Raw genomic sequence first — 24,809 nt, forward strand, 5'->3', positions numbered from 1 at the left:
AGCATCAATCAGATGTGAGGTTATAGGATCATACCATTATGTGAAGACAGAGAGGGAGGCATTCTCTCTATCCGTCTGTTTAATAAAATGGCGAAGAGAGTTTGTGAGTGCCTCATGTAGTTCCGTACTGAAACGATAATGTGTTATATGTGTAATATAACACATCGACCTCTCCTGGTAGCTGCATTAGCTAACTATACTAAGTGTATTTGTGTATATGTGCAATAAAATGTTCAACAAAAGAATGGTTTTGTAACAGAATAAATGCACAAAATTAGGCAATTATTAGGCTTCTCATAAAAACACTGAACATGAAAGGGTTTTCAACACAGACCATTCATTTTTGTAAAGTCATGGTCAAATAAAGGCCTACAAAAAATACTAAGTTACAAGCTGTTTAGGAGTTGAAAAGAGCTGAACTTCGCATCACTAATGGAAAGGTGTCATTTTCAAGATGGCGTCCAAGATGGGCAAGAAACCCTTAAAATAGCTCCTAGCTCCTTCATTAGTTGACCTAGCCAAGTAATCCTGGAGTCTAACCCCATGTGTTCTGGGTCTATGAAGCCACTGGACTGTCTAAATTGCGCAAACATGACTAAATACTTATGGAATACATACATTTTTGAGATAGCTGTAAGGTTTTATCTTTGTTTGGGGTGAACCAGAGATGTAAACGATTAAGCCTATATGTCATGGAACTTCGACTTTGTACGTATTTTTGAGCACAGACCCTTTTTTTTTTTGCTAAAACCCAGACTTGATATTCAGTGTAAAAGTGATATCACCCAAAAGTGGCAGTTTCCCCTGCCACTGGTAAAACACCACACCGGCACACCACACCATCATTCAGTTCACATACCACATGTTAGCCAGGTGGCATACTATTGCTAGTTTGGTGGGTGCACACACTGAACTACAGTTAACATCCTAGTAAGTTTCCTGTGTTATGTATTTTCATTGTTTTCCATAGACACACACACACAAGTATTGTTTTGAGTATTTTATTATTATTTAAGAATAAGTAATCCTGAGTTTAACTAATTGTTTTCTCACCATAGTATTTCCTGGTGCTGGGCAGGGACAAAGGACCCGAGCCTTGTGTCAGGCTGGCTTTTATAGTGCCCGAACCATACCAACTGTGGGGTAAAAATTGGTTTGTACAGGCATCTCTGGAATGAGGCTTTTTGTAATGTGGTGATGACTGCCTTTAAGCGTGGTTAGATGTAATGCATGTTTATGACAGTGATTTGGGGTCTGGAAAATAACTGATAACTAATTGATGACTTAATTGATTTCAATTAAAGATGGTATGGTCCATGGGAGGGGCTAGGCCTTTAAATTGAGGCGTTTGACACTGCTTAGGGAGTTGGTGAAGGGCTGTGTAGCTGTGTGAACCCAAGTACTTGAATATCTTTTTTTTTTTTGGCTTTCTGGTTGAAGCGCTGCTGTCAAGAGACATTGTAAAAGGACAATAAAACATTTCATTTTTTTCTTCAAGTGGACTCTGTCTTGTGACTTCTTTTTTTTGTCAACATTTTAAGGCTAAACCACCCCTTTTCCAGTCAGCCTTTCGGCAGACTACCCTCACTCGAGGCCGGAGAGTGACAAAGTTGTCCAACTTTTGCTCATAAAGAACTCTGGATTATCCGAGAAAGAGGCCTGTGTGTGAACCCTCTAAAACGGTCACTCATTTCAATTTGAATAAGGTAATACATATGTAATGAATCCTCTATAGAATTTGTGGCATTATACTAAACCCACCAAAACTATATTCTAAATTTTTAGCAATTCAGAAGATGGCTGAAGAGAATCCTGTCATTTGAAATGTTGTTGGCAGCACAGTGTGTACCATTTTGCTCAAACACAATTCATCCTTGACTATTTGAAACCCCCCACCCCTGCAATGCCAATGCATGGTCACAAAGCTGAAACCATGAAGAGTTGACTTTTTAGAAATATGTGGTTCTCACAGGACAGCAACACTACAAACATATGAGGATCTGATAGAATCTGATGCATTGATGCAGATGAAACTACCCAACAGTTTATAAAGGAGTTCAAATGAGCTCAACCTGAAACATCTACAGCAGGAAAATACAACATTAATGCAGCAGCAATATGAATCCACAAACATCAGATATAACAGAAACACAATGACAGGGAACGTTTTACTGCACTATACAGACTTTTTTGGTATGAATGCTAAAAATCCCCAAATTTGGAGATACATGGTTTTCACTGAAGGGGATGAAAAACTGTCATCTGAAAAGTAAAGCTGTCAGACAAATGTAGTGCTAAAAAAAGTGCAATATTTACCTCTGAGATGTAGTGGGTTACAAGTATAAAGTTGCATAAAATGGAAATACTCAGGCAAGGTACAAGTATCAAATGTGTACATAAGAACAGTACTTGGAGTTAATGTATCATACTGACGCAGAATAATACCTGATATGATGATATATATTAGAGGACACACACAACTGTTTCAGGTTTAATGTTTTAATAACAGATCTCCATATACAAACTGGATACAGTGACGTCCTTCTGCCGTTATAACTTCCACCAGAACAGGTGTAAAGAGTGTGTGTGTGCATGATAGTAGAGAATGCATATTTTACACATACACACACACAAACACACAGAGAGAAATAAGAAACAACCTTAAATAATGTGTCTGAAATGTCCCATAAACATGGAGAACACATGTGGAATAGCATTTGTTCCCTAAACCCCAAACTTTGTCGACTCATTTCACTCCACGCTCTTTGTTGTTGTTCTGCTCATAGACAGCCTGGACGCAGTGATGTGAGGAGGTGAGTTATTCTACTCTCTCACACAACAATCCTCGAAATATACTTGTTGTTTTTTCAAGTGCAGAAAGCAACGTAAATCCTTGGATGACAAACTGAACACACTTTTAATATGCTTAATCTTAAATTTGTTTAAAATAAGCGATCAAATGACAAATACTTGTTTTGGAAATGAAGTCTTGTACTGCAGGATGGTATTTAATGAATCCGTTAAGTAAGAACAACATCATGTAACATCCAGTGATCCTGCCTCTGACCACCTTCATGTTTATTTCTGATATTTTCTAAAACCTCACATCTGCTCCACTGTAAACCAACTCGCTCATCAGCTTACGGCGGACTCCGCTGGCCTCATTGTCCTGCAATCTGATTTATAAAGCGAGAGCAGAGCTGTACACCTGGTGTCTTCTCTACATGATTACCCACAGTAACATCAGTCTGACAGACTTAAATTAGTCAAAGGGAGTCTGAGGTACTCCAGAAACTAAAAATACTGTTTATGGGAAAACCGAGATTCCTTTTTCTTTCTGATGAATCATTTCTAAGTGCGACATACAGACACACAAGTTGATACTGGCCCTTCAGTTCACGTAGCTTAGGAGCATCATTTTTCCTACACCCCTTTGTTTTTCTAGTGCCCGACAAATGTAAGAAATCAAAGAATCTGTTTTATTACAGTCAAGTCTTCTCAGTAAGTCGGCTCCTGTATTTCTTTGGTCCTCTCTGAAACTACTTAAGTCCACACATCTAAGCCTAAAATGTCCCCCCCAGACTCTTCCAAACAGCTTGTGCAGCATAATTCAAGTGTTTTGTGCGCTATTCAACCAAAACCATTATTATGGTATTCACCACAGAGCCTTTCCTCACAGAACGTGCTCCGGTGCAAGCCTTGAGGACTACTGAGGACAGTGTCAGGAAAATCCAGGATCAGGTTCATGTAACCTTTTTATTCAAATACAATACATCCTGCTTATGTCCAGACACCTGCGTTAAAATGTGTCAATACAAATATGCGCTTAAAGAAGAGGACTAAGATCGGACAAAGAAAACAGAAGAGATGATGATGAGAAAAAGGTAAAGACGGACAAAGAGAAGATAATTCACCCAGAGTTTGGAAGGTTTTGCATGCTGTGTGAATAGTAATATAGTGACTTTAATGGCAGACATTTGCATTCACACACAACACATGTGGACAAAAGCATCCCCGACCACCTGCGGATGTGGCCTGAGACATTCAATCCTTGTGTTTGCACTATTTGTCCACTTGTGATCAGAATCTTAAAGTGTGAGTGGGGCCTAAACACCAGGCAGCAAATACTGGAATTAAGCTGCACAAACTCGTCTGACTTCAATATTTCAGGAGAAGAGCGACATTCCTTGGTTATTATTCCATGTACGCATCTAGTTTCTCCATCACGATGAAGCATTCATTTAGCCTTAAAGTTGCGATCCCATGAGCTCCTTCAAGACCCACTCAGCAGCGGACATGCTGTTGCTATGACAACAGAGAGAATACATGGGCTGCAGCAATAGCTACACACCAGCTCCAACACAGTGCAAAGAAACCCGGTGGTTTTCCCGCTGCTACAAGGGCACAACCTCGGCTCCTGAAGAGCTGGAAGTTGCTCTGCTATTTATAGGGTGTGTTTTTATACAGGCAACTCAAGAACTCACAAAAGGCTGATAAAAATACTGCTAGCTTGCTGCACTGTGAGATTCCAATTAGCATTGAATGGTCATACACCATTGGTTCGTTGGGGTCCAAAATAAGACAAAAACAAGACCGGACAGATCCTCAGAACCACCTCGGCAGCCCTTTCTCTCTGGTTGATGTCAAGATGAATTCTTCCTTTGCACACACATATAGTGGTATAAGCACTTTCACATACATGCATACCTCGTGTATTTACACAGAATGTAGTTATACTTGTGTATGTTTATACTGCGTGCATGGTAGAGTTTGTATGTGTGTGCAAATTTGGGTGGGGGGCGGGTGGATTAGAGAGTCCGAGCTGATCCGTGCATCTCCATTGTGGTAGCAACTTTAGGTTACACGTGACTAATGTTGTGAGTTCAAACAAAACTACTTAGTTAGGTTTAGGTTAAAATAAGTTAATTCATCTTATAGGTCAAAGTGTAAATAAGTCACTAAGTTAATAAGATCAGTTTTAATTTCTCACAGGGTTCAGCCCAAGTGCGCTGGATGAAAGTACTCAACCCACCATCATCCACTCATCCACGCACATAGTATCCTTACACAATCACAAGCATAACTACATTTCTATGTATATGCATGTATGTGTGAGTGCTTATACAGGTATATACAGTATGTCTGTTAAAGTGAAGCATTCAGTTTTGGCTGAGGCAGCTTCTCATATGCGCATGTATTGATCATCAGCAGAGCTTCGAGAACTGGTTCTGAATTCAAATCATTAATGACAAGTAATTATTTTTTTGTTATTTAACGTGCTTTTTCAATTCCGCTTATCGATTCCTGAAGAACGACATGTGAACCACATATGCATCATATTCACAGACATAACAAACACATTAAAAAATATATAAATGTGCAAGCTCATGTGTTATTTGCTGTGGCAGATGTGTTTGGTCCCCTCCCGTTCACACACATTTCCAGCTGACCAGGAGCCTGTTGTGTAAAGCCTGTTTACTGAAAAAGAAACAGTGATTTTAGTTGCTCTAGACTAGACACATTTTCACCTGATTTGGTTCCATAAAGCAAATTTAACATATTTCAAGCTCTGTGACTGGGGAACTAGTTACATTTGTTTACGGGCTGGAAATGAGTCAGACTAACCAAATTAAGTCTGGCTTAACCTAGCCTCACTTTCTGGAACAGGAACTGGTCAGGCCAATTAAAACCGTTTATTTCAAATGGCTGACAACTTGCGGAGACTTTGTGGTTTACGCAAAATAAGTGATGATGTCATTTATACTTGTGCACCCTCACGCTGGGGACACTACGGCGAGCATAAACCGAGCTTATTGAAGAGGAGCGCCGTCGATGCATTTTCAGCCAAGATGGCTGCAGCTGATGTGGAACTTTCTATTGAAGTACGATTTTCAAATTCACAGCTCATCTCTGCACGTCATATTTGTCCGTCGCTCACGCTACGTCACACCAATCATTGCTCTGATTGGTTGTTGGAGTGTCTAATTGCATCCAGAGGCATTTTGGTCTGTGGCGCCCCTTGGAAATTGAAAAATAAATGAGGTTCCAGCCCAACTAACATTTGTGAAATAAAAATGATTTCCTCTAGGAGGAAGTCTGTAGCCTGTTTCCACAACATTTATTCACTGTTTCTTGTTCTCAGCAATTCACAGGTCTGATATTGTGCTCACTGATGGCTGTTTGGAACAACAGCAAGAGTCTGCAGCCATGCTGGAGGCACTTTGCAACTGTATTTATGCTAACATCTGCATTCTAACATGATCAAAATGACAATGCAAACACGCTGATGTTTCATATTAACCATATTAATTATCTTAGTTCAGCATGTTAGCACTGCTTCAGCTGAGACTGATAGTGGTTTCATTAATTATGCAGGTATTCGGTCGTAAACCTGTTGAATTAATTATAATTTTGACCTGATGGTGGCACTAGAGGAAAAGTCAGTAGGATTCATCCTCTGAGAACCATGGAAGTTTGTTCAAAAGGACCCACACACACACATCCAGAGGCTGGAGCATGGCTTAAAATGCTTACAATGGGAGGGATGCTATGACTGCAGCTTCAGTGTTGAGAGAAAACAAAATGACAAACACAAACCAGCTGTCGGGAAAACAAAAAGTCAGAATAATGATGTTAAAAAGCAAAATGGTGGGGCGGCCGATGGCACAGTGGTTAGAGCAATCGCCCCATGTAAAGAGGCTGAAGGTCCTTGAGGCAGCGGCCGCGGATTAGACTCCGACCCTTTGCTGCATGCCCCCCCCCCCCCCCCCCTCTCTCACCCCATTTCATGTCTGTCCTATATAAAAAAGGCTTGAAAAACTGCCAAAAATAATCTTTAAAAAATAGTCTTAAAAAAAGAAGAAGCAAAAAGCAAAATGGACATTCAGTTTGATTATCAGCTGAGATCAGACAGATACACGTTTACGGATCCCCAGCGGTTAAATTCTGTCTAATAGTAATGTCATGCTTATAATGCCTCAAAATCATCTAACCTTTGCACGTCTGACTCCAGTAAAAACAAATATAAAAGTGCAAACAATAAACTTATTAAAGAATACTTTGTTTTTTTATTATTTTACCTTTTAATAAAAATAATCACAAAATACCTTTTGGCAGGTTTATGGCAGGCAGCCCAAAATCGTCTGTAAAATAGAACCGGTTTTAACATCCAACATATTTTGCTCACTGAAATAATATGTCAGGAATTTGAAGAACGATTCAATAAGCACCAGAATTCGATAAGCAGAATCAAAATTGCAATGAGGAAAAAAATCCAAATCTTGACATAGAAGATGTGCACCTTTTAAATCCTCCACACGACAGAGCTGTTTCTGCACAGAGGTCCCATCAGACACAACAATAACACCCCTTTGTGTCACTCATCAGGCAGCTCGGGATGGACTGTGGATTTATTCTATGTGCAAAATCTTGCAAGAGGCAATTGAGGTGCAACAGGAATGAAGATACAGTATATATGATGCTACACCAGAAGGGGATTGTGTGTGTGTGTGTGTGCGTGAGCCGTTTTATATTCGGAATGTGCAAGAGGTTGTGTTTGTTCATTATTCATTAAGATGCTGTTTGTCCACACATAATGTTGTGGAGAATGGGTATTATGCAGACCTATTAACTGGGATGGTCAGCTGAGATGTACAGCCTGTGCTCGACTCGGGCCAGTCTCTCGAAAACCTTCACCCTGGACCCAAATGCTTCCGCCGATTCACTTCCAAGGACACACCGGAGAAACTATCACACGAAATAAAAACACATTGACATCTTCAAGTTCCCTAACAGCAGACATTCATTTTTTAACTGTGGTTGCTATGTACAATAAAAGGATCTTCATATATTAATATTCTTCATCTTAGCTGTTTTTTTCTTCCTTGTCGTCAAGTCATTGTTTCCATACACGTTTGTCCTTTTTGTATTTATAGAGTATTTTCAGTATTTACATTATAAATTACTACACAGTCTTGTGATAAAATAAATAACTTAAATACAATGGCCGTGGCTTTTGCAGTGTCTTTTGTGTGAAGGGGAAACGGGAGGGATCGGCTGGAGGACGAGTGAAGACTGAGCCCTCTTGCTCTCTCCGCGTTGCGTCTGGGCTGCAGACAGGAAGGATAAACCATCTCCGTTTGTGTGATGCAGTCTTTCTGCAGAGAATCACGGAGGGGCGAGGTGATGGCAGAGGGCCGGAGCACTGGGGATAAAATCCACCTTCCACAGTGGCACGAGGTGGGAAACTCTCCCTGACACTTACTTAATTGGGAGTTCAACTGCCTTTAAAAGCGGCCGACTGCTAACAGACAACAACCTGCATTTTTTCTCGAGTTTTATACTGGACAGGACAGAGCTGAAGGATTGCTCTGCCTGTTTAATCAGGACAGCTAATTATTTTTAGTTGCTTAGAAAAAAACTTCATCTTTGCACTTGATGTACAAATATTAGCAATTGAATTTTGAACAAAAACCCTTAAAATAGTTACTACTGTTGCCTTTGTGGGGTAGATAATAAAGTTTTAAATTATTATATGGTCAAAGGTATGTGGGCTGCACTTGAGTCAGGTCTCAAGACCACTTTTTTCTTCCACTTGTCTTGGTCTTGAGAACTGGTCAAGTTGTCCCTGGCTACTGATTCAGGATCAATCGTACAGAACGTTGCCTGACCTCTCTGCATGGATTAGTTTGATGTTAGAAGATATATCAATCTAGTTTATAGATCCATCCTAGATCCTCAATCACTATATTAGCATTAGAAAATCACTGTTGCCTATTATGGTCTTGAACCGGACTCAATTTGCTCTGGACTCCCTCTAGACCTGGACTTGACTTAAACGTTTTTTATGATATATGTTTTCAGCTGTATAATATTAGTTGTTTGTATATCTGGATTTTTGTAGCAAAAAGATAATTTCCCTTTAGATTATTAAAGTATTTCTGATTCTGATTCTGATTGACTGGACCTGGTCTTGGCTTGACTAAGACTCGATTAAGTTGGTCTTGCCAACAGCCCTATCATAATCATTAATCTGCTGCTATAATCAGCCTCCCCTCTTCTGGTTTCAGTATTTCCTCCAGATTTTATAACATGGCTGCAGGGTTGCTCCCATTCAGACACACAAGTGATAGTAAGGTGAAAAAGTGATGAGGCCTGGCTCCCAGTTGGTGGTCCCGTTCATCCCAAAGGTGTTGGATGGGGGTGATGTTCGAGCCCTGTTGTCTAAAATATAATTGTGTGCAGCAGTATTAAGACCTCTCTTCACTGGAACTAAGTGACCTCACCCAAATAATGAGAAATCCAGACCAAAGGACAACCGACCACATACTTTTGACCATGTCCTGTTAGTTACCAGGAGCCCAGTCTAAGCAGAGCTAAAGGGTTAATAGCTCATATGCTAGCCGGCATCTTTGCCAAATTCAAGCATTTGTAGTTTTTTCTCAAGACAGCTAACTTTTGAAGACTTCATAAATCTTTTAGTTTGATGATCCAGGCAGTGTTTCCCACCAAACTGTCAGCTGCGAGAGTGAAATCAGTAAGGACCAGGGTTTGGGTCGTGGGAGGTACAGGGGGTTATACTGATGGTATAATACTGCAGTGGTAGGTAGGGTACAGTCTGTGGTTGTTGGCCCCGAATTTGACATATCTGAGGATAAGTGGAGGAGGTGGATGGAGGGAGGGAGGGATGAGTGCAAAGCTTCGCCTCCAGCTATACCACTGTGCCGCTTGGAGAGTTCCCGTTCTGTGCTGTCAAGTTCTGATCAGAGAGACAAAACATAAGGGAGAGTTAGACGCTGGAGACAGTCGGACCGAAAACATCTATCCTTCACTCCACTTACAGGTGCAGGAAGATAAAAAAGTCATGGCTGCTCGGGAGAAGAGAGGTGAAATCATCTCAGACTGTTGAGTCATTTCTGTCTGTCTGATTCATCCACCAGGTGAAAAATCCACTCAAAACAAATCCAGCAAAGGAAAAAAAATGTTTTCAGAATATCATGATCTTATGCGATCTTATGAACTTTAAACAATATTATATACAGGGCTGCCAACTCTCATTCCCCATGTCCATTTTCTAACCTTCTAACTGACCAGAAGTAGTTTGACGACACGTTACTGTACAGGGAACGTTTTCAAACTCATCAATTAAATAAAGAATTTTTCGCCTTTAGAGATTTGCGGACATTTTAATTGTAATCTTCAGGACGAACCTGTTTTTGCGAGAATTGCAAGAAAGGGAAAGTTAGCTCAATTTACATGGTAACATTTGTTAGCTACACATATTTAAACTGAACCCTGAATGAGTTTCACGATGACCCTGAATATAACCATGTCAAATTTGAAGTTATAAATAACAAGTAATAAAAAGGGGAAATCCCTTCAAAACACTGTGACACATAAAAAAAGTCCTCATTTAAAAATGTTAAAGTTCTCATACGATCTTTTCCTTTTTGTAAGGTCTCAAGACAATGTTAGCATTGTCATTTTGACCATGCTAGAATGCAGGTTTGCTTACATTTCCAATGTAATCCTGTTCAGGATGACCCTGACTTTGAACTGTGAATGTAAAATCAGAAGTAATTCAGTTGCTGACACCAAACTAAATTGCAACGGTGTCAGCCCTGTAACAAACCAAGAACTAACAGCAAGGACACTAATGGATAACCATACCATTTCATAAAGAACATCCTAAAACAACACTGGGGATTTGAAAAGGAATTAAATGTAATACTTAAAAGGAGAGTTCTGAAATGGGAAATCATTTCAAGGAAAATAAAACCTGTTCATCAAACCATAATGGACATAAAGCAGCTCTAGACTACATCATCTTGTTTCAACTCCTCAATCACTATTTTTTTACATTTGATTGACTGAACGATAAACAGACAAACTGAAAAACAATATTATTAATATTCATATTACATAAGTGTAAGTTGTAGCCAAAGTATCCAAAGTTTTCCTACTCAAAGAGTTCACTGAAGACTTACCGCCTTCCCCGGCCGTGCCCAGGTGCAGATGAGACCCTCCTGGCAAGCTGTGATGATGCAGTCGTCCATGAACACCAGCACGGTCAGCCTCTCATGTGCAATTTTCTTGCACACCAGCGGCTCCAGCAGGGGCACCTCGTGCATGCGTGGGCACAGCGTGGTGCCCAGGACCTTGGCAGCGTCCAGCCGGTTGCTCCTCGGCGCCACGTTAATTTTATCGTTGCTTTTGCTGATGTTGCCCAGGCTGTGGTATCTCTTGTGCTCCTTCTCCACCCCGCTGCTGGAACCGGACTTGTCCGACTTGCGCTCCTGGAGTGACAGCGTGGCAAAGCGCCCGATGCTGAATGGGGTGGTGTTTCCTCCGCCGCTGCTCACTCCACCTCCTCCGCCTCCCCCTCCACCCTCCGAGGCGCCTTGGCCCTTGGAGACATTTGCCACGGCAGGGTGGGGCAGAGAGTTGGAACGAGAAAGGGAGCGAGGAAGCGGTAAGGGCAGCGTTGGTGGGTTGGCGGTGCCGGTGTTAGTGTTAGGCGGATGATGGTGCCCTTCAACCGCTCCATTTCCTCCCCCACCGGAGGTGCTGTTGACCCCACCGCTGCCAGAGTTTGGCAGCGAGGGTCCAAAAGTGTTAGTAAAGGCGCGGGACAGCGGCAGCCGTGGGTATAACACGTCATCCGTCAAGTCCCACAGACAAAACTGGGTGTCTTGTCCCACCGAGCCAAACCGGTATGTCACCGACGCAGAACCCCCACCTTTAGAGCTGTGTCGAGAAAGACGCGACAACGTGCTGCTCGTTCGGACCCGGCCAAAGTGCATGGAGTTATTTGGTGCCCCCTGGTGGAGGTCCTCCTCACTGCCGCTAAGCTCCATAGGCTCCTCATCTTCCAGGGAAGTCGTGAAAGGGTCAAATGCCACCACGTTGACCCAGGACTTGTGGCCATGACCTCTTGCAACCACGCGGCTTTCTGCGAATGACCAGACTGTAACCAGGTCATCCTCTCCACCTGTGGCAAGATATTTCCCATCGGGGCTCCACGACACGCACAGCAGCCCACCGAAGTAGCTCTTCATCACCCCCTGCAGCTCCATCGAGTCAAAGTGGAAGACGCGCAGGCAGCCGTCCTGGCCCACGCACGCCACATGCACACCATCCGGGGAGAAAGCAAACTCGTTGAGGCCTCCATCTCCCACGGCCCATCGTAACAAGGGGTTGCGCGGCGTCTTGGTTTTGCAGGCGTAGACGGTGAAGCCTTCTCCCTGCCGCAGCAGAGAGTACTGCGGGGCCGTGGTTCCACATGGGTGGTCCACATTGTAGAGGTAGAGGTGGCCGCTGGCGTGGGAGGCCAGGAACAGGTTCTCTGACTTGGGAAGCCATTTTAGACACGTCACCTTGGATTTGTCTATCAACCTCTGGAAAACGGGAAGGAGACGGACGGAGGAAAGGTAAGGGAGTGGAGAGGGAGGAGAGAGTTAGAGAAAAATAGGAAAGAGGGAGCGATTGGAGAGGAGATGAAAGAATGGAGGAATGGGAAGAAGAAGAGTACAAATTAAGACAATTTTATTGGGCTTTTTTGAAGAACGTATGTTAAGACACTTTATTGCTCTCAAAAAAAACTAATTGAAACTACTAAGAGAAACACACGCAGAAAGAAGGCATGGGAAGAGAGAGATGGTCTGTAGAGATCAAGAGGCTGAGCAGAGACAGACTGAGACCAACGGAGAGAGAAAATCAGAAAAAAACATTTAGAGAAGCAACCGAAACCCCAAGTCTGCATGCAGTCGTGCACACATACACCCCACTCTCCTGAATTTAATTGGGAATCCTATTAAAGAGAATCTCATTAAGCATAAAGAGGCAGTTCAGGGAATCTAGGATACATCACAGCACCCAAACAACAGGAAAGAGATGGATACAAGAGACACAGAGAGCTGCGACCGCTGTCACTTTAAAATCAGAGGAAAACAAAAACACACGGGCCGATACAACACCTCCTCATTGAAGAGTTTACTGGTCTCCTTCTTGATGGGGTCGAGGTACTGGACCTGTCCGGCTGAGAAACCCACGATAAGAGCTACACTCTCAGCTGTGGCCGAGTACTGGTTGAAGTCGTGGCATGTTGGCTGAGTCCCCTTGTAGATCCTCTTGTCGATCGGCTTACTGAGATCTACAGCCTGCACACGAGACAGATTGAAAAAGAAAGAGAACGGTGACGCACAAGAATAACATCAGCCGAAAGGAGTGAAGGTTCACAAACTGAGTTTCAGGGACGTTCAGAGGTCCTTAGAGGGTTTCATTTGTTCCACAGGATTCATTTGAAGGCAAGAATACACACCAAAACCCTTTATCACAGTGGCAAACATCAACAAGACAATGTGTCTAACATTTCTGGGCCCATTTATTTATCCCACCTCGGGATTAAAAGCAAAGGCATTGGTGAAGTGAACGTTGTGTAGTTAGGACCTGCCAGTGGTAGAATGTAACTAAGTACATATACGAAGTAAATCCACCACTGCTTATATATTACCACTGCTGTTGCCGCTGCTCATCATCGACCATGTTTGCCACCATTATTATTATCATTTTCATATTCTATCACCTTAGCTGTGCTTGTTCCTACTATTCTGCTGTATTAACTGCCATAACATTTAAGCCATATTCACATTACTATAGATATTATCATAGTTACTGGAAGTGTGTCTGTCTTTGTCTCTCTCTGTCCATCTGTCCGTCTTTTCTCTCTTTCTCTCTCCTTTTCTTCCTCCCCAACCGGTGCAGACAGATGTCCGTCCTCCACAGAGCTGGGTCTGTCTGACGTTCCTGCCTGTTATAAGGAAGGTTTTCGTTGCCACCGTACTCTACGGGGAATTGTTGGGTCTATGTAAATCATAAATACGTCATAGAGTGTGGTCTATACCTACTCTGTAAAGTGTCCTGAGATAACTTTTGTTATGATTTGACACTATAAATAAAACTGAATTTAATTGAATTACTACATGGCAGGTATCAGAGTCCGTTTCAGGAGAGGAAATACATGTGATTGCATCCCTGCTGATTATATGTGAATGTGAATGAATTTCAGTTAACTCAGGGGTGTCCAGCCCCGCTCCTGGAGAGCTACTGTCCTGCATGTTTTAGGTTTCACTCTGCTCCAACACACCTGAATCTAATGATGTGCTCGTTATCAAGCAGCTGAAGCTCCTCACAGGTTTGAATGTCAATAGAATCAGGTGTGTTAGAGCAGGGAGAAACCTAAAACATGCAGGACAGCAGCTCTGCAGGAGCAACGTTGGACACCCCTGGGCCTGTCCACGCGAACGCAGGTATTTTTGAATCTGCACTGTTTGTCCTTTTAATCCACACGTACACGCAGTTGTTGGCTCCTGAAACCCTGAGTCCAGGGTGAACTTTTTCAAAAATTCCGGTTTCAGCAGTCATTTGTGGACAGGAAAACCGAGGAAAAGCGCAATAGCTTGTGACATTGTTTGACATCGCACTACGCAATGGTAATAGTAAGTTGTATCCATGAGACTTGTGGAGCACTCGAGACATGACCAGCTGACGGTGGCGGATTTTGCGGTTTCATGTGGACGGAGATATTATTTTATCACACTGGTGGTGTGGACGGGAATTTTTTATTACCCGGGGCCCATAAAAGTTTGGTTTAAAAAATACCCGTGTTTGCGTGGACTAGGCCCGTGTCCGCAGACGGAACACCAGTACAAAAGTTAAAAACAACATGGGGGGGGTGGCGAACATCTGCTGAAAATGTGTCTTACATTTCTGGGCCCATTTAGTATTTGGTGATTTCGATTTTAACAAATGATCATCACGCATAGAGGATGAAACATTTCCACAGCAGCTAAAGCAGAGTTGATAGAAAAACATCTGGTTTTGGGGTCAGAATGAAGGAGGCTTCTCTCTAGAGCTGCTGTCTGCATCTACATTCAACTACCATACAGGAAGAAATCCATCAAATAAGATTCAGAGACGCTGATGATTCTGTCCACCAGAAAAGACTAGAAAGCAACATAGCAACAGAACAAGGACTGTGTATTTCCTTCCACATCTCTTCCATTAGAACCATTTTAGGAAAGGGATTTCTATGAACAGGAGGAATGATTGCGATAAGGTAGGGCTGGGCGATACAGACAAATCTTCATATCTCCATAACGATATATATCACAATATAGCCCTTTTTATATATGAAATAACCTCACGGGAAAGCCTATTTTTTATACTCCTGTGTGAATTAAATAATTGACAAATACTTTTATTACTATTTATTAATACGTTTAGAGCAAAATTAGCATTTTTGCAACCGTTTCAAGTGGGTGAACTGTGTGATATAAAAAGAAACAGCAATCTTCAAATTATATTCCCTCAAGTTGTTCACACCAGATTTTCTGAAAAATCTGAAGTTAGTATGTGTTATTGTCACCTTAGAAAATGCAATTTAATAAAATTACATTTCAATATGTGATCTCATCATGATAAGCTTCCATTAAATTATCACCCAGCCCTAAAGCAAGCTAAAACGGTTTCAGTTTACATTGTTGACACATTCAACTCCTCACATACATCTGCTTGGTCACGTTTTTAATGCTCGTTTATACCTTTGTCGACATTTTTTTTCAAACTGGAACCGGAAATAGCTGCAGTGCGGACTGGTTGAACTGTGACGACATCAGGGATGTTCATTGTGCAATGCTTTCAGTTGTGGACGCATCCTTGATTATAAGGGCTGGCACTATGAGATAAGTGGAAGTAGATGAAGCGACCTAGAAGATTATCAGGTCAAAAGAAGTCCAGACCTCAGGCTTAAAAGCAAAGGCAGTGGTAGGATGTAACCAAGTACATTCACACAGTAAATCCATCACTGCTTATATATATATATATATATATATATATATATATATATATATATATATATATATATATATATATATATATATATATATATATATGGCAGGTATCAGATATGTACTTGGTGAGTCAGTATCAGGAGATGAAAAACATGTGATTGCATCCCTGCTGATTGTATGTGAATGTGCCAGAGGATGAATTTCAGTTAGATCAGGGGTGTCCAACCCTGTATGTTTTAGGTTTCTCTCTGCTCCAACACACTTGATTCTAATGATGTGCTCGTTATCAAGCAGCTGAAGCTTGTCCCAGGTTTGAATATCATTAGAATCGGGTGTGTTGGAGCTGGGAGAAACCTGAAACATGCAGGGCAGCAGCTCTGCAGGAGCAGGGCAGGACACCCCTGAGTTAAATCATTCAGTGTCCGCAGCAGGAACACCAGTACAAAAGTTAAAAACAACACTTCTTCGCAAGACTCTCTGACATCAATAAGATTGTGAACCCCTGAATCTTGAGGACGCAGAGTATAAATGACATGTTACAGGATGGTGATGTGTACGTTCAGTGACTTATATGTGATTGTGTTTGCATGTGATTTCCTGCAGAAACCATGTGAGCAAAATTAACCATTTATACATGTTTAAAGGTTTTTGTGGTGAAGAGAGAGAGAGAGAGAGAGAGAGAGAGAAGCCTTGACATTTAAAAAAAAAAGGTAGTCAGTTTTTTCCCCTCATTGATCCAAGTCACGTTAGAGGAGGGGAAGCTTTCTACGTTTGTCCTCCAGTTCCTCCTAAATGGGTTATTAGCATTCCCCATAAAGAAGCAAGTGGTGCAGCTTGCTGCAAGCAATTTCAGCCCTCTAAAAAGAATCCTTGGTGAATGGTAGTAAGGCTCAAAACAAGCTGTGTGAGGAGAAACTAGAGGACGACTGCAGATAACAGTCCCTCCCTCAGAGACGTGTCAGATTACTGTATGTATGGGAAATTATTTTTGCAACTGAATACACATACTGATTTTCACTCTAACAACACTGTTGACAACACTGTGGTACATTTGCAATCAGCTGTTATATTGATGGTGTCTTCTTTCCTTCAATAATGTCTATTTTAACAGAGATACACACAGTATAATTCAGACACTAATGTATTATTTACATCTGAAATAGTTTTAGCCCCGACAGCAGAAGAAGTCAATTATTCAGACTTCTATTTAGTCCATGTCCCCACAGTGTTGCATGACGGAACAATACTGTTGGAACTTGGGTTTTGATTGTTTTTTTCCGGTCCATAAAAGTGTTAGTGCCCCTCGACCAAAGGAAAATACTCCACTACAAGTGAAAGTCCTGCATTCAAAACCTTAATTAAGAAGTGGGAAAATGTTCTCTAAACATGAAAGGAAGACTTTCACCTTCATTTTAACACACAATCATGTTATCCGATGGTAATTATAGTCTAAGATGTAAGATCACAAGATCGTTGTCTGTTTCAAGACTGAACTGGGACAGAAAGCTTTCATGTGCTCTGCCCCGTCACTAGGAATAACCTTCAAAAAGGACTTCAGACTCAGTGAGCTGGTCCCTCTGCTGGGTTTTAAAGCTCTTATTAGTCCAGTGGTGAATGAATCGGTTGGTAGTGGTCACTGTGCATGTGACACTTCTATGTTTTCTTGTGCTTATTATTGTCGTCTGTAGCCTTTTATGCTGCCGTCTTGACCAGGTCACCTTTGCAAAGGAGATCGTTGAGAACCGTCACGGGACAGCAACACTACTACACTACTTCTGTAACTATAACAATCTTTTATGTTTCAAACGACTTTTTATGTGTTTTAAATCTTTTATATGGTTTATGCATTTGTTTTCCCCAATGCTTTAAATGTTTTATGTAAAGCACTTTGAAATACCTTGTTGTTGAATTGTGCTTTACAAATAAACTCGCCTTACAAACGTATGAGGATCTGATAGAATCTGATGCATTGATGCAGATGAAACTACCCAACAGTTTATAAAGGAGTTCAAATGAGCTCAACTTGAAACATCTACAGCAGGAAAATACAACATTAATGCAGCAGAAATATGAATCCACAAACATCAGATATGACAGGAAAACACTGACAGGGAACATGACTGCACTATTAATGCTTTCACTGCATTGTAAGCACATGCTGCTGATATTACGCACACGCTTTCATTAGAATAAGGTTTTAAATGCAAAAATCACCAAATTTAGAGTAACATGTTTGGTTCCAGGCAGGAAGAGGGTAAAAAACCTGACATCTGGAAAGAAACTAAAGCTGTCAGACAAATGTAGTGGAGTAAAAAGTACAGTATTTACTGCTGAGATGTAGTGAACAAGTATAAAGTTGCATTAAATGGAAATACTTTAAAGTACAGGTAAAGATTGATGCAATAAACAGCCTGAAAATGGACATGTTTGCAAGTGGGTGACGCCAGTGTGTCCCTGTGTGTTTCCTGCTGCTGGAGGAAATGTTGCCCTGCTGCAGCTCCACCGGCACGGAGCATCCGTCTGCAGGATGCTCCATCACGGTCTGTTCTCTCAGGACCATGTCGCACCATAACACACACGGGTGGAATATGTGCACGCGAGCAGCCGCAGAGCCTTGCGCTAAAAACACGATGAAAATACAAGCATCACATTAGCAGAGAGGGCTAGCATGCTAAGCTAACCCCTACCATCTAATGTGTCACTGTCTAACAGAGGAGGAGACCGGGCTCACCTTCTTGATGTTGGTGTACGTGTAAAAATACAGCTCCCGGCCGATGTTGAAGCACACCCGCTCCGACTCCTCGCTCGGGTCTTCGGGCTGCAGCTTGACCATAGAGACCCGAACCGGCGGCAGGAAGCCCGCTGGAGAGGAGTTGGCTGCGGCATTGGAAGTGGAGGAGGCGGCGGCGGCGGCAGCCCCGGGCCCCTGCAGCAGCCCGACCCCTCCGCCGGGTATCGGACCGGGTCCACCCCCGGGGCCCAGCGTGGCTCCGGCGGACGGACCCCGGGGCAGCCCGCCCCGCTGCTGCGAGTCCGAGAGGGTGAGCAGCTTGTAGAAGCCCTCTCTGGTCCGGAACTGGGATTTAATCTCATTGATATCCTTCAGAGCGCCGCCATCTCCGGCCATTTTTAGTACAAACAAGCCGCACAGGAAACTGAGATTTTGACCTGGAAATAATAACGCTGCAATAAAAGAATACTAGAATAAAAATGGGAGAGGCGAAGCCGAGTGGCCGAGATCAGCTAGGCCGGCCAGCACACCCGGTCTGCTCCTGTGCATTTTACACCAGAGCAGGCGACCAAACCGCTGCTGCCTGGTAAAGGAACCCCGAGAGAAAGCCCTTCTGAGCCGGTGTAAGCATCATCCTCGACCGGGTATCTGCCTCTGTTTATCCAGTGTGCGTAAAGTACGTGCGATGATGCGTCTGCTGCTGCCGGCCCGGCCTGGCACTGCGCACTCCCACTGACGGTGTCGGGGTTAAAGAGGGGGCATCTGACCCTGGAGAGCGTGTTTCCTTGAATACTCATTCAACCTCCCAGTGACCCAACAGGACCACCTTTTACAGGGTGTATGTTCAAGAACAACATGATGCTGTCAGTGGCACATTTACTCATGTACTCTACCTACAGGTCTGAGGCACTTGGATATTTGCTTTTTATGCAACTTTATACTTTTACTACTCTGCAACTCAGTTGTATTTTTTTATAACTTTTATATGGCTTTTTACTCCACTGCATTTGTCTGACAGATATAGTAACATCTTTTCAGATTACAGTTTTTCATCCCCTTCCTGTCCTGTAAAAAACATGGAATTAACAGGCATTGTGTTGCTGTAGAAAGCTCTTCTTCAGACTTCACAATAGAAATCGAAGGTTAGTCTAGGGTTAGCACTATTGGATTATCAACAGAAATATATACTGAACAAAATATTTATAGTATGTGGTATATATGTATAAGATGTAGTAAGTAGAGTATAAAGTACAATGTTTACCTGGATTGTGGTGCAGTAGTACCACTTGTACCTCCACTACGTCTTCATCATAAAAGTAAGCTATTTTACAATTCACTTCACCCTAATGTCACCAGCCTCTAACAGCTAACCAGTGCACTTCAAACAGACAAACGGGGCAACCTCACAGTTAATTCACTTTATTACAGTGTAACGGCAGTGAGAAGTGCGTCTCTTGAACACTGACATAAAAAAACGCAGCATGAGTCCATCCACTCCTTCATGTTTGTCTGTGGCTTCTTCTTGAAGACAAAGCTCATTTCAGTCCCTGCAGGCGGCTGCTGCATGCAGAAAAAAGGATCTTCCTTATGTCCATTTAGGGTTTTCTCAGCTGTCTGGATTCAGGAGATTCTCCTGGATCTCACAAGCTGAAATCAGCATAAATAAGAGCAGACTCTCCCAGACTATTAGAAAATAAAGCACTGTTTCATCCATGGCTGTCAGAGTTACTGATGAAAGGTAAAAGTCCTGAATGATGAGAGTCAGGGCAGCATGAAGTAGTTCTCCGCAACTTCCAGGACGTACAGGTTGGATAACCCCTGCTGGTCCTCGGTCTGACGCGTCTCCAAGACAACCATCCTGCAGTGAGAAGGTCATGGAGGTCAGAGGATGTCGAGTTTAAACCTGCATAAACTAGGTTATGAATAGAGTCACATAAATGATTCTGTTCACGATGCAAATCAAAAATATATTGTATGACAATAAATTGTGAGACATCAGTCTGTTCACCACATATATATCTCAACAACTGTTTTATGGAGGTCCAAATATTCATGGTTCTCAGAGGATGGATCCTACATACTTTATCTAGCGCCACCATCATGTCAAAACTTTCATTTGTCCAGTACTTTGGTAGGTGACCAAATACCTGCAGAACCTGTACTGCTAATTAAATAGTGGTGGAAGAAGTATTCAGATATTTTACTACAATGTAAAACAATTTAAATGTAAAGTAGCAGCATCAAAATACACTTAAAGTACCACTAGTAAATGTACTCGTTATGCAAAATGGTCCATTTCAGTTTCATATATATCATATTATTGTATTATAATTATTGATGCATTATTGTGTTCATCATGTTAATGATGCAGCTGATAAAGTGTAACTCATTTTAACTTGATATTCTGCTGGGTAGTTTAATCTACAATAGGAGGTCATCAGTTATTACCTGATTATAATTCATATTGATAATATGAATTTGCAAAGTAACTAAAGCTCTTAGATAAATGTAATGCAGTAAAAAGTACAATAATTGACTCAGTAGTGGAGTATAATTATAAAGTAGCATAAGTAAAGTACAAGTAGCATACAATTGTAGTTAAGCACGATTCTTGAGTAAATATGTTTAGTTACTTGCACCACCACTCTAATTAGCAAATGTTAGGATTCTAACACGTCAAACTATGATTGTGAACATTTTAAACAACGTGCATTAGCATGTTAGCATTGAGCTTGCAGTGCCTTCTGTTATAAAGAATCACAGAGAAGCATGGCCGCAGACTCTTATTCTTGTTAGGTCCACAAACTGGAGAGTCTTTCTCGACGGAGTGAAGTGTTTTACATTTCCATTTTGTAATAAACAGAAGCTCAACAGTCGAATAAAAGAGCGAAAAAATCCAAGCAACCAGACGTGAACACCACAGCATGCTGTACCTGTCTGACTGCACCAGTCTGAAGGTCTTCCTGGGGTCGCAGGTTTCTTCCAGAACCTCGGTGAAACCTTGTCCTCTCCTCTGCCAGCCGTGACGCCACACTGCCAGCAGCGTGTCCTCCAAATACACTGCACAGACGGACAGAGTCTGGGTAAATGGACTTGTATTTACATTGCGCCTTTCTAGTCTTCTGACTACTCAAGAAGCTCTCAGTGTACTTGTCACGTTCACCCATTCTCACTGACATCTACAGACTAATCATGATAACATGATGTAATCTAATCATTCACACACCCATGCACAGCACGGGGAGCAATTTGGGGTTCAGTGTCTGGTGGAGCTGGGAATCGAACCGCCAATCTTTTGAATGGAGGACAACCCACTCTACCACTGAGCCACAGCCGCCCCAACGCCCCGTCTACAACATTTACCTCTGAGATGTAGTGGAGTACAAATAGTTAAGTACAGTACTTGAGTAAATGTACTTAGTTACTGTTGGTTTGTCACTGGAAGCTCTCACCTATAGACTCAACATCATGAGAGAAGGTGGGCTCATGTGTTGGAGGCCTGTTGCTCTTCAACCCCCCCTCCAGACCGACGATATGTACCGACTCTGTGGAGGAGAGAGGCTTAGTGTTGGCACATGCAGGAGCAGCAGGTCTACTGTCCACAGACACAACCTAATGTAGAGTTTACACACTTATTTTAGATCCTATGGTCACAATAATGGGCTGAGCTGAAGGCTGTTGTCGTAGCACTTATCTTTGAGCCAGAAAGATGACCATTTCACCCTGTTACATATTAATCAATATCGCAGCATTAATCTATTTAGGATTAAAACCAAGAAAATGACATATTCTATTATCAAGATATCATTAATGTCTTGCAAAGTTTTGTGATTATTTGTACAAGTTTCAAGTTGTTAGTTGTCATGTGCACAACAATTACAGTGAAGCAGTCAGTGGCAAAGAAATGTTTGGATCTCAGGCTCCCTCCAACAATGTTCACTAAATGGCCTACGTATAAAAAGAAAAGCATGGAGTAAAAAATGAGGATCCAAGACACAGAATGGGTAATTAAGTAAAATAATGTATATTTTTGGTAGACAGGTGTATAGCAATTGCAAAGGGAATAAACAGTAATTGTAAACGTACAGTATATGTGCAATACGAAGTAATGCAAACAGGCAGTAAAAAAGCATTAGGTAAAGGGAAAGCACAAGAAGCTGCTGCAGAGATTCGAAACTGCCACCCATGTAATACCACGATAGATATCATAATACCATGGCAAAAAACAGATACGTGCAATATTCTGTATTATGAGTCTTTAATGTTAATGACAGACATTAAACAAATGACTTACTTTCTATGAGGACGAGCAGTGAGCTGCTGTCCAGCTGGTTAACCTGAACGACATTTGGGCAAGGTCTCTCTGTAACAGCACACACACATGCACACACATTATTTATGAAACAATTTATTTTTTGCTCTATATGTTTTGTGTAGTTGTTGTTTTTTTCTCTATTGTGGAGCCATTTCTCTTATTTACTAATCCTTACATTTGGCCTGTTTTGTCTTTTCATGTTTAAGTGATACTGTGTGATTTTAAAACGTTTGTTTTCATTGCTAATTGTTTATTTATAGACCCCAGGGCGACGATTTTGTTGAAAATAATGGGCATCCAGTATAAAGAATAAACGGACACAGCGACGGTGTCAACAACAACAACAACATAAGCAACAGGATCAAATGTAAAATGCATAAAGTTCACTGGGAAATCAGATCCTGGTCTGACTGTCAGACACCTTAAATAACATGATGGACAGAGAATACTTATATGATAAGTTAAGAAACAGTTATATCTGGTGGTTTGACCACTTTCCTCTGATCCGCCTCCGAACACTGATGTTGAACTCAACGAATGAAATGATTTCTGAAATGTTCAGAACAAACATTTCTGAAATGTTTACGTAGCTAAAACTACAATCTGTTGGTAGATCATGAAAGAATAAAAGTCGACCCACACATTAAGGAGAGAGAGACATTTAAAAACATTCAGAAAGTGTGCTGGGATTCAGAGCACGGTGTGGTGTCAGGTACTATTTATAATGGACCTAACACCTAACGTCTTTATAATGGACCTAACACTGCAGAATCAACATACCCAACCCAGAGTTGGTGAACCAGGAAGTGTTGGAGTTGAGGTTGATGTATTCTACATTGACAGGCTGGTTGGGGCTGGACCCCCGAGAGACGCCGATACACACCAGCGGGTACTCCTGCTGCGGCACCGCCACCATCTCAAACACCCGCAGAGGGCTGGGCAGGGGGAAGTCAAAGTTCTGCAAGCATGGAAGAGGAAAGTCAAGAGATTCATCACATCTTGAAAAACACGAGCTGCAGGCAAGATCTCTCAGATACATTTAATAATTTTCATTATTTTATTTCAGACATCATAGGTATGTCCTAGATGCTTCTGTTGGTTGTACATATATGCTTAACTAGGTTTGCTTTTCTTATTTGTGTGTCCTGCGTATATAGATATTATTTCTGCTATGTGTGTTTTGTTTCATAGTAATAATGTGATTTATTGAAAAATACATTACATTATCCCTGTATAATGATGTATACAGTATCGGGGTATACGATAAAAAAACCTAAACCAACTTATCTGCTTTTAAATACCTTTGTTTGGTTTTTCAACTCACATAGAACAGCAAGTGAAGCAGATGAGTTAAGTGTTTAACTGAGGCTCTGTTCTCAAAACTATAACCATCTTATTATGGTCAAAGGTCTAAAGCTAACTCTTAAATTTAATAGTGGCTGTAAAATGCTTTATTTACCTGCTAGCAGTTGTTTTTTTAGCTACCGACAGTGTTAACAGTCCGATCAAATAGTGAAACCTGACAGTCCCAGATAAACTCATCACACAAGACAACTTCATCACTGTATGTTCTACTATTACTGTTTTCTTTCTTTAATATACAACGTTACAGTTTGGGAAAAGGCTGAGATTGTGGTACAATTAGACATAAAAATGCATTTCTGACACATTGTACGGTGCCCTGAGAGCAGAACCACACACAGGAACTGTTTCCAGGGGACACTAAGAAGTGATGCACACGGCTGAAATTAATAGCGTTAGCCGTTGACTTATTAAAGCCTGGCAACTCGCATAATCAGAGGAAATGCACAGAATGTGCTACAACTGTGCTAACGTTATGCTAGCTGGCTGTAGCTACTTTAAGGACTGTCGCCGAATAACATTTAAGGACAAAAACAAAATGCAAATGATTTAA

General features: G+C 41.7%; 2 protein-coding genes across 3 annotated transcripts in view; both read right to left on the bottom strand.

The window, feature by feature from the left end:
* Positions 1–7,844: 7,844 nt before the first annotated feature.
* LOC310947056 (WD repeat-containing protein 20) lies at positions 7,845–19,237 on the bottom strand. The gene is made up of 4 exons (XM_083913693.1): positions 18,580–19,237; positions 12,975–13,157; positions 10,986–12,395; positions 7,845–9,757 (listed from the first exon to the last, which is right to left on the bottom strand). Exons 1-4 carry the CDS (start codon positions 18,973–18,975, stop codon positions 9,710–9,712), a joined length of 2,037 nt encoding a protein of 678 aa, XP_083769819.1. The 5' UTR covers positions 18,976–19,237; the 3' UTR covers positions 7,845–9,709.
* Positions 19,238–20,019: 782 nt separating this feature from the next.
* The window catches only part of map4k1 (mitogen-activated protein kinase kinase kinase kinase 1), a 49,919-nt gene continuing 45,129 nt past the window's right edge, over positions 20,020–24,809 (bottom strand). For both annotated transcript variants that reach the window (XM_083913547.1, XM_083913546.1), the window contains 5 exons: positions 23,675–23,852; positions 22,874–22,942; positions 22,032–22,124; positions 21,513–21,639; positions 20,020–20,437 (listed from right to left, as the gene is read on the bottom strand). In XM_083913547.1, the coding sequence (XP_083769673.1) occupies positions 20,341–20,437; positions 21,513–21,639; positions 22,032–22,124; positions 22,874–22,942; positions 23,675–23,852 (564 nt within the window). In that variant the 3' untranslated portion in view covers positions 20,020–20,340. The remainder of the gene's footprint in view (positions 20,438–21,512; positions 21,640–22,031; positions 22,125–22,873; positions 22,943–23,674; positions 23,853–24,809) is intronic.

This window comes from Echiichthys vipera, assembly GCF_963691815.1.
Source record: "Echiichthys vipera genome assembly, chromosome: 5".
Classification (NCBI taxonomy): Eukaryota; Metazoa; Chordata; class Actinopteri; order Perciformes; family Trachinidae; genus Echiichthys; species Echiichthys vipera.

Excerpts from the sequence above, each read along its gene's own strand:
- LOC310947056 (XM_083913693.1), bottom strand. The coding sequence starts at position 18,975 with ATGGCCGGAGATGGCGGCGCTCTGAAGGATATCAATGAGATTAAATCC. Across the intron at positions 13,158-18,579 it reads CGTACACCAACATCAAGAAG|GCTGTAGATCTCAGTAAGCC; the intron begins GTGAGCCCGGTC and ends TCTCGTGTGCAG. Across the intron at positions 12,396-12,974 it reads GTAAACTCTTCAATGAGGAG|AGGTTGATAGACAAATCCAA; the intron begins GTGTTGTATCGG and ends CCCGTTTTCCAG.